General features: G+C 44.5%; 1 protein-coding gene across 1 annotated transcript in view; it reads right to left on the bottom strand.

Moving 5' to 3' along the window:
* LOC308689609 (NLR family CARD domain-containing protein 3-like) overlaps nucleotides 1-10,788 on the bottom strand; it is a 35,664-nt gene that overhangs the window by 17,422 nt on the left and 7,454 nt on the right. Inside the window, exons 2-3 of the mRNA XM_081363419.1 lie at nucleotides 7,852-9,661; nucleotides 7,227-7,400 (exon numbers count right to left, since the gene is read on the bottom strand). Coding sequence (XP_081219545.1) covers nucleotides 7,227-7,400; nucleotides 7,852-9,395 — 1,718 coding nt within the window. The 5' untranslated portion in view covers nucleotides 9,396-9,661. The remainder of the gene's footprint in view (nucleotides 1-7,226; nucleotides 7,401-7,851; nucleotides 9,662-10,788) is intronic.

The raw sequence follows: 10,788 nt of genomic DNA on the forward strand, positions 1-10,788 counted from the left end.
ATTATGCTCTGTAGCCTATCCCAAAAACGAGAAGGGGGAGGCAAGGGCAGCATAGAACTCACAAAGTTAATTCGAGGGAGTACATTCATTTTGATAATCGAGATGCGCGATCTAAGGGAATTTGGAAGTGATGACCAATTATCCAAGTTACAAGAAATTTTTGACAGGATGCCCTCATAGTTGGTCTTAATTATATACTGCAATGAAGCACCAATCATAATGCCCAAATACTTAAATTGTTTGACCACTGGTATACCCGAGGGTAGTGCTAAGTTTCTCATTGCGTCATTTAGTGGAAGAAGTGCCGACTTTGTCCAATTTATTCTATATCCGGAAATCTCGCCAAAACTGCCAAAAATAGTTAAAATGTTTGGAATGGACTGCAGTGGATTGCCTAAAAAAAGAAGGATGTCATCTGCATACAAAGAAATATGATGGTTGGTCCCACACATTGTGATTGGGGTGATACCTTTATTTATGCGTATTGTCTGGGCCAGTGGCTCTAGCGAGAGTGCAAAAAGAAACGGGCTTAGAGGGCATCCCTGTCGAGAACCTCTGGCTATGTTGAACAGTGAAGAACAAGTCTTACCTGTCAAAACCATGGCTGTGGGGTTCGCATACAGCACCTTGATCATATGAATGTAGGAGGACCCCAGAGCCATGAACTTCAACACAGACCACAAATATGGCCATTCCAGACGATCAAAGGCTTTCATAGCATCTAGGGAAAGGACCGCGGTAGGAGGAGTCAACGAAGATGACCCATGTATTATATGGAGTAACCTCCTAACACTATCAGATGCTAATCTAGTCCTAATAAAGCCTGTCTAGTCACAGTTAACAAGCTTAGTCATGGCCGGCTGGAGCCTCCGCGCGAGCAATTTAGCATAAATTTTTAAGTCAGCATTTAGAAGTGACAGAGGCCTATAATTTGAACAATCATTGGGGTCCTTGTCTTTTTTGAGCAAAAGCGTAATAACTGCAATATTCACATCTCTGGAAAAGGACCCTCTCTCAATAGCGGCTTGAATCATATAAAAGAGTAGGGGGCCCAGACTGTCCCAGAACGTGGTATAAAATTCGGGTGGAATTCCATCCAACCCAGGGGATTTACCGCTACACATATCAAAAGCAGCCTCCTTAAGCTCAACTAAAGTAATGGGGGTATTTAATTCTAGAGAGTCTTCCTCAGACAGCTTAGGAAGCAGTGTTTGGTTTAGAAAATTGTCACAAGTATCCTGATTATGTGATATCTCAGAGCTATATAAATCAGCGTAAAAGCTACGGAAAGTAGCATTAACTTGTGAGGGTTCACTAAGAATATCCCCATTTTTGGACTTAATTGTGCCGATATCTGCAAAATTTTCATTGGACCGCAATCTAAGGGCTAATAAACAGCTGGGTCTAGCCCCATTAAAATAGTACAACTGTCGCGTCCTATGAATTAAAAATTCGGCCCGCTGTTTCATAACAGCATTTATCTCTTTTTTCACAAGGTCAAATTGAAGCCTAACCTCCTCATCATAACTTTGTTGTAATAGGCTATCTAATGCTGATAATTTAGACTCTAAATCGTGTAATCTGGATGAACGAGCTTTCCTTATGTTGGAGGCATAACATACAGTAAAATTCCTAATAAAACCTTTAACAGCATCCCAGACTGTCCTTGGGTCATCCACAGAGCCTTTATTTATATTTACAAAATCTGATAGTTGACTTGAAAACTTGGTTTTAAATGCTTCATCTCGGAGTAGTGAGGTGTTAAAACGCCATCTAGGGGCCCGAGCTGGATTTGAGTTTAACAACACAGAAGCAATCACTGCATTATGGTCAGAAAAAGCCACTGGTAATAAGTTGACAGTAACAATATTATAAAACAAATCTCTAGAAGAAAAAATAAAGTCAATTCGAGAGGAAGATTTATGTCTTGATGAAAAATGGGTGAAGCCCTTAACACCAGGATTTAATACACGCCAGAGATCCACCACCCCAGTATCATTAATCCAGGAACATAAAGCCTCAGAAGCATATTTTTGATCTAAATTTTCAGTCTGTCCCGATCTATCAACTGAATAGTCAACAACAGCATTAAAATCAGCACCTATTACGAGTTTGAAGTCAGAGAGCTCCATCAGTACCTTAGTGGGCTGTTCATAAAATTCTTTTTCAAAAGTATTAGGGGCATAAATTGAGACGAAGGCAACATCTCTATTTTCTATTTGAACTTTGGCAACTATTATTCTGCCTTTGCGATCTGCCCAAGTATCCAACAACTTAAAGTGCAAATTACGCTGGCATATGATTGCCACCCCTTTCGATTTGTTTAAAGCTGACGAGCAAGCAACTACCCGGAAAAAGCGATTAGACATGCGATTTGTATCCCTTTTTAACAGATGAGTCTCTTGTAGGAAGGCTATATTAATTCTTTGTTTCCGCAAAAAGTCTAAAACAGCAACTCGCTTCACTGGGTTATTCAGGCCCCTTGCATTGAGGCTGAGAATATTCAACTTGGCACCATCAATCATTTAAAAAGTAATAGCAATGTAAACTATGCAGTAAACAAGAAAAACACACTTTCCATAGGGGAAAAAGATGGGGAGGAAATAGGAACTTCTCTGGTTCAGGCTTTGAAAACCTAACATTAGAACAAAACAAAAACAAAAACAGAACAAGGAGGAGACTGGCCGCGACCATGTCTATAACTCCTGTGAAACAAATGGAAAACTAGGATCTATTAATCATTAAAAGTACAGAAAAAAGATATGCACCTGTTCAATATCCCAGCTTAAATCAAAAACTTCACGATAATAACGGTTTACACATGTGAAAACTCTCCCATTCCTTTTGGCAAACACCCATCATTGAATAAACATAACCGTTGCATGGATCGTATTACCGGTAAAACGAAAAGCCAAAAGAGTTCACAAATTACCGTCCATAAAGGCTTTGGCGTCTTTCGGGTCTCCGTTTGCTTTGAAGACCAACACGGCTGGGAAGTTCATTTGGAAACGGATGCCTTTCTTAATAAGCTCAGCGCAGATCGGATTGAAGGCTCTCCTCGCGGCACGAACTGTAGGCGAAATGTCAGGAGCGATACGGAGAGGTTGGTCCTCGTATTGAAGCTGGCCTTTGTGTCTAGCAGCAGTCAGAATTGTAGCGACGTCTCTGGAGCGATGAATCTTGATAATAACAGGTCGAGACCGACCATCCGAAGGAGTACCGAGCCCTCGATGTGCGCGGTCAATTGCGATATTCGGGACTGACAACTCAAGCAGTTTTGGAATGAAAGTTTCAAAGAAAAGTATGGGGTCACTTCCCTCGACGGACTCCTTGAGGTTAAGGATTCTGATATTGTCCCGTCTAGAACGCCCCTCTAGATCCGTAACCTTCTCCGTAAGTGCCGAGTTAAGCTTCTCGAGTGCGGCCAATTTCCCTTTAAGTGGAACAATGTCATCTTCCAGGACGGAGATACGAGTTTCTGTTTCAGCCTGGCGCGTCGCAAGGGAGTCGGTGGCTGCAGCAACCTCATCGATGCGTTTGATGATGCAATCAACTTTCACGTCCAGCCCCGACTCCAGCTTAACAAAAGAGTCATTCAGCATCTTTTGCGTGTGCCGACCTTCTTCTGCAACGACTTCGGCAATGTGTTTCAACAAAGCCCCATGTGATAAATCAGGTAACGAGCTCTCATTGCTAACCGCATGGCTACTGCTAGCACTAGCCTCGCCCGAATCAGTACATTCTTCCGTAAAACCTCGGGAATGGTCCGGCTTGTTCTGTTTTGACGGCTTGGGCATGATAAAGAAGCAATAAGGCAACTAAATAATGACTTTTGAGAAAGATGGGTGAAGGTAGATAAAGAACAGCAGGAACGTGGAACGGGAGAGTTGAAAACGCGACTGATCAGTCCGCTGCCATTACCGGAAGCCTGATAAATTACTCTTGTGATTTTCTTTGGATTTATTTGCTCTGTTTGATTTTCTGACATTTCCTCTTTTGACATTTTTAGATGTTTTTTAATTTATCTTTTCGGGAAACACTCACCCTCTTGGCTTTTTGTATTGACTCCTTGGAAAAAAAGTTACAGTTTTGGAATTACTTTATCATTAGCCTTCTACATTCAGCCCTTACAGCCTAGTTCTAACCTTGGTCCTTACAGTCAGAATGTATATTTATATGAATGAATACATCACAACCTTCACAATTTGATTTTCATACTAAGCCATATCCTGTTCTTTCAAACATGCATTGTTAGAATTCATGAGAAAAAAAAATCCCAGCCAACTGATAAGTAACACTGTTTCAAGTTAATCGCCATTTGGTGTGTGGTGTTAATTTTGAAACTGAGATGCTAAGCATTCAGAGCCACTAGATGGTGCTGCTAGCTTGTTCAGTGCTGTCAGAAGCAATCTATGTATGAAATAGAAGCATAAGTCATTTAGCAAATTCAAACTTTATACAGTCAATTCCTGTCCCCCCACCCCAAGCAATATTTTTCCCAGACTTGTGCAGTCCATGTGGGTCATACTTCTGTATAAATATGGAAGAAAAAAAATCACATTCCTGCAAATGTTGTTTTGTCTCTTGGGGGCTGTCATGATTCCTGTCCTGTGTTTCCCTTGTCTTGTGTGCCCTTTTGTTATTTCCTGTTCTGTGCCATGTTTTGTAGTCCTTTGTAGTTTTTCATGTTGATTAGTCTCCCCAGGTTTTTCTAATTAGCCACACCCCCTTGTTATCTTGTTTAGCTTGTTTGTCCCTGTGTATTTATAGCCCCTGTGTTTCACGTGTTACTTTGTCAGTTTTTGTAAATGTAATGGTTGCCTCTGTGATTCCCTGGTTTTGTTCCTTTGAGTTCTGTGTTCCATGTTTCTTGTTACTTTATTAAAATACCCTGCGTTTAGATCCTCGTCTTCACCTGTCTTCCTCAGCAATGTTACAGAACAACTGACCAAGCTATGGATCTAGCAGGTATTATCTGGAACCCATTGAGCAAAATTTGTTCAATTTATCAAGATGGTCGCAGCATAGAAAATTATGTGGAGGAGTTCCTTTTTTATAGTCACCTCGTTCCTGGTAACGATGCTATGCTAAAGGACTGTTTTTGGAGTGGACTGGAACAGGACATCAGCCTAAATTTACCAGAGGAAGACCCCAGCTGGACCCTGGTACAGTACATTGACTTTGTCCTGCAGTTTTGTGGTTCCCCCTTCACTGTAGGGGAGGTGGAGAAGAGTCAGGTCAGGTCTGCCGAGCCTGTGTCTTCAGACAAGATGGCCGACGCCGAGCCTGTTCACGTCACGTCTGCCGAGCCTGTGTCTTCGGACAAGATGGCCGCCACAGAGACTGTTCACGTCGCTTCTGCTGATCCAGAGACTGTTCACGCCGCTTCTGCTGATCCAGAGACCGTTCACGTCGCTTCTGCTGATCCAGAGACTGTTCACGTCGCTTCTGCTGATCCAGAGACTGTTCACGTCGCTTCTGCTGATCCAGAGACTGTTCACGTCGCTTCTGCTGATCCAGAGACTGTTCACGTCGCTTCTTCACCGCTGGTCCCGTCCAGTCCAGAGCCTTCTTCACCGCTGGTCCCGTCCAGTCCAGAGCCTTCTTCACCGCTGGTTCCGTCCAGCACAGAGCCTTCACCGCTGGTTCCGTCCAGCACAGAGCCTTCACCGCTGGTTCCGTCCAGCACAGAGCCTTCATCTTCATCTTCAGCCTTCATATAGGGGTGGTGTGGTGCAATGGATAAGACACATGCCTTTGGTGTGAGAGACCCAGGTTCGAATCCACTGTGAGACACCAATGTGTCCCTGAGCAAGACACTTAACCCCTAGTTGCTCCAGAGGCGTGCGACCTCTGACATATATAGCAATTGTAAGTCGCTTTGGATAAAAGCGTCAGCTAAATGAATAAATGTAAATGTAAATGTAAATGTCATCGCTGGATCCGCCCAGCACAAAGCCCTCATCGCTGGATCTGCCCAGCACAAAGCCCTCATCGCTGGTCCTGCCCAGCACCGAGCCCTCTTCGCTGGATCTGCCCAGCACCGAGCCCTCTTCGCTGGATCTGCCCAGTACCGAGCCCTCTTTGCTGGATCTGCCCAGCACCGAGCCCTCATCGCTGCCCAGCATCGAACCCTCATCGCTGCCCAGCACCGAGCCATCTCTGAGACCCGGGACTTTCCCCAAGTATTTTTTTGGGGGGGCTACAGGCCTCCATCCTGGTCATTTGAGAGGCCACGGCCACCCGAAGGGTCTTCTCCGCCGTGGCCGCCCGAAGGGTCTTCTCCGCCGTGGCCGCCCGAGGGGTCGTCTCCGCCCTGGCCGCCCGAGGGGTCGTCTCCGCCCTGGCCGCCCGAGGGGTCTTCTCCGCCCTGGCCGCCCGAGGGGTCGTCACCGCCTGTAGGGTCGTCACCGCCTGAGGGGTCGTCTCCGCCCTGGCCACCTGAAGGGTCGTCTCCGCCCTGGCCGCCTGCACTGCCTGCTCCGCCCTGGTCGCCTGCACTGCCTGCTCCGCCCTGGTCGCCTGCACTGCCTGCTCCGCCCTGGTCGCCTGCACTGCCTGCTCCGCCCTGGTCGCCTGCACTGCCTGCTCCGCCCTGGCCTCCTGCACTGCCTGCTCCGCCCTGGCCTCCTGCATTGCCTGCTCCGCCCTGGCCTCCCATACTACTGCAGTCTCCAGGCCCTCTTCCACTCCACGGGCCTGGCCCTCCATCCCGCCCCTCAGTTCCACCTCCGCTCCACCACCCTCCTGAAATATTTCCGGAGCGTCTGGAATCCGCTCCTTAAGTGGGGGGCTATGTCATGATTCCTGTCCTGTGTTTCCCTTGTCTTGTGTGCCCTTTTGTTATTTCCTGTTCTGTGCCATGTTTTGTAGTCCTTTGTAGTTTTTCATGTTGATTAGTCTCCCCAGGTTTTTCTAATTAGCCACACCCCCTTGTTATCTTGTTTAGCTTGTTTGTCCCTGTGTATTTATAGCCCCTGTGTTTCACGTGTTACTTTGTCAGTTTTTGTAAATGTAATGGTTGCCTCTGTGATTCCCTGGTTTTGTTCCTTTGAGTTCTGTGTTCCATGTTTCTTGTTACTTTATTAAAATACCCTGCGTTTAGATCCTCGTCTTCACCTGTCTTCCTCAGCAATGTTACAGGGGCGCTAAGCGGCCGATTACCTCACTTATTGGTTAAGTCCGCCTCTGATTATAGCATAGTTAATTATTTTAAAACCATTTACCTCAGTATTTCCAGCTTACAGTTTGGGCTCTTCAGTCCATCAGAAAGAAACTTCACTCCAGGATCCTTCAGGTCATTGTTACTCAGGTCCAGCTCTCTCAGAAAGGAGTTTGAGGATTGTAAAACTGAAGACAAACGTTCATAAGACTGAAAAGTGAGATTACAGCACTGTAACCTGTGTAGAGAACAAAACAAACATCAATAGTAATGCTTATTAGCTATTATAATCTGGAGCTTTAAAACAGTGGTTCTCAACTCCAGTCCTCTGGACCCGTTGCTCTGCACATTTTGTATGTCTCTCTTATCTGACACACTCAGTTCAGTTCATGGAGTCTCTCTTAACGAGCTGATGATCTGATTCAGGTGTGTTAAATAAGGGAGACATACAAAATGTGCAGAGCAGCGGGTCCCGAGGACTGGAGTTGAGAACCACTGTTTTAAAATACCTTTAACTGTAATGATGTAGGCAAAGCTAAAACAATTTTCTCTTCATAAAACATCAAACCAGCATTTATATCACATACATTACATTTATTCATTTTTTTGAACAGTCTAAGCCAGCAAGTCACCCATTTAAAATGAAGGCAGTTACAAAGGATAAAAATGAATGTTAAGGAGACTCTTACAGTGCTCTTCTGGTGTTTTTGATCACTGGAAGCAGTCTCATCAGTGCTTCATCAGATCTTCTGTATTTCTGCAGTTCAAACTTCTCTTGAGTCTCTTCTGACATCTGTAGCACAAACACCAGACCAGACCATTGAGCAGAGGACAGATTCTGTGCTGAAAGTTTTCCTGAGCTCAGATTCTTCTGGATTTCCTCCACAAAGTCATCTTTCAGTTCACTCAGACAGTGGAAGAGATTAATGGTCTTCTCTACTGATTTCTCCTTCTCTATTTTCTTTTTGATATAGTCAACAGTGTTTTTCATGTTCTCTGTTCTGAGTTCCAGTCCTGGCAGTAGTCCCTTCAGGTCACTCTGATTGGACTCCAGACCCAGAAGGAACCGAAGGAAAAGGTCCAGGTGTCCGTTCTCACTTTCTAAAGCCTTCTTGACTGCAGCCTTATGAAGCTGAAACAGTGGCTTTTTGGAGAGTCTCCATGTCAGTTTTTCTCTCCAGGATTGAAGAAATAGGTTAGCTTTCTCATCTTTGCCCATCATAAACACATAAAGAGCAGCAAGGAATTCCTGCATGCTGAGATGTACAAAGCTGTAAATGTTTCTTGTTGAAACCTTTTCCTCCTGAAACATTTGAGTGCATAACCCAGAGTACAATGACCCTTTTTGGACATCTAGTCCACATTCCTCAAGATCTTCTTTGTAGAAAATCAGGTTTCCTTTTTCTAGCTGTTGAAAAGCCAGTTTCCCAAGCTTCAGAATAATCTGATCAAAAGACTCTGCATTGGAATTAGGTTCGGGCTCATCACAGTACTTTTCTTCCATCTGATGCTGCTGAGAAATTAAGAAGCTTGTGTACATCCCTGTGAGAGTTGTGGGAGTTTTGTCATTGTTCTCTCGATCCAGTAGAGGCTGAAGAACAATAAGAGAGATCCAGCAGAAGACGGGGATGTGGCACATGATGTGCAGACTCCTGGATTTCTTGATGTGACTGATGAGGTTTCCAGCAACCTCAGGACTGCTGTTATTGATGAAGTATTGCTCTTTCTGTTCATCGTTAAATCCTCGCACCTCTGTCACCTGATTAATGTAGTTTCGGGGTATCAGACTGGCTGCTGCTGGTCTGGATGTGATCCAGATGAGAGCAGAGGGAACCAGATGTCTCTTGATAAGGTTTATTATTATCTTACTCACAGTTGTTTTTTCATTTACATTTGTAAATGTGTCATCTTCTTTAAAGTTCAAAGTAAAGCGACATTCATCCAGCCCATCAAAGATGAACATAACTTTACCATCACCTTCAGGAAGAGAGGGCAGTTCTTCAGGACTACTAAAGAAGTATTTGTTGAGCAGTCCCATGAGACTGTACTCTTCTTTAATCGAATTCAATCTACGGAATGGAAGTGGAAATATGAAGACTATATCCTGATTTTCTGTTCCTTTAGCCCAGTCAAGGATGAATTTATTGACCGAGACAGTTTTTCCCACTCCTGCGATCCCCATTGTCAGCACTTTTCTGTTTCGTCGACCCGTGTCACACTGGACTTTAAACATGTCATTACACACGATTGGCTTCTCCTTGGCAGTCAATCGGTTGTGATTTGATTCGATCTGTATCACTTCATGGTCGTTCACTCTTCCTCCAGTCTCATTCCCCACCACATATAAATCAGTGTAAATATCATTCAGGTATTCCAGATGACCCGTCTCTGAATTACCAACCAATATCTGCTCGTAGTCCTGTTTTAATTTGTTCTTCAGACTGAGGCTGGTCTCTGTGTAATCATGAAGAGTAGCTTCTCTATCGTCTGCAGTTGAGCCTTTAAGAAATAGGGAAAAAGACAGCAAAGACTAAGTGATCATGTTTTTCATAAAATCATGCTTCTACTATATTCAAATTAATCACACTCTTACTGCAGTAGTGTTTATATGCACGTCTTACACTGATTATGCTGAAGACATATGTGACCCGATCTGGCGAAATGAGTCGGAAGTCGCAACGTTCCATTTTAAGATATGGGCAGATTATGTGGAAAAACAATGAAATAATAGATTTTTTTTAAAAAAATGTTTTTTGCTAAAATCCAAAGAACAGACATTCAAAAATAATCTCCTAAAGTTTCGTAGTCCAGATAATTGAGTAAAGGTATTTAAATGACTATTAAAGTTTACAAAGTTTTACTAAATTCGCTGAAAATGAATATTGCTTTTCTCAACTCCTCTCGTCACCTCTGAGCATTTCCCGGGAATCCCCTCAAACGTCTCTGCTCTCCAAATATGGTGTTTCACGTTGTATAGAACCAATCAAAGAGCTTAGAAATGTACACAAACGCTGATCATTTGTCAATGCCCAGCCAGCAATGACATGTGGGGCCCAGATGAGGGCTTCATGGGCGGCAAATGTGGGCCCCATTATGGGCTTGCACCCGGGATCCACATTGGGGCCAGCCGTGGAAGCCCAGACGTACTAAAAGTGGGACCTGTAAGGGTACTGCATGGGTCTTAATTGGGCAATTCATGTCAGACCCATTTGGGGCCCACCTGCCCAATGGGGTCCAAAGTGGGCTTTGCAACATGGCTACACAGATGGGTTTTAAGTGGGATCTGTAAGGGTCTTATGTGGGTCTTAACTGGGCAATTCATGTCAGACCCATTTGGGGCCCACCTGCTTAAAGGGGTTTAAAATGGGCTTGCACCCGGGATCCACATGGGGGCCAGCCATGGATGCCCAGATGGGTTTTAAGTGGGATCTGTAAGGGTCTTATGTGGGTCTTAACTGGGCAATTCATGACAGACCCATTTGGGGCCCACCAGTCTGAAGGGGTTTAAAGTGGGTTTGCACCCGGGATCCACATGGGGGCCAGCCGTGGATGCCCAGATGGGTTTTAAGTGGGATCTGTAAGGGTCTTATGTGGGTCTTAACTGGGCAATTCATGACAGACCCATT

Source organism: Scardinius erythrophthalmus (assembly GCF_964197995.2).
Source record: "Scardinius erythrophthalmus genome assembly, chromosome: 4".
Lineage (NCBI taxonomy): Eukaryota > Metazoa > Chordata > Actinopteri > Cypriniformes > Leuciscidae > Scardinius > Scardinius erythrophthalmus.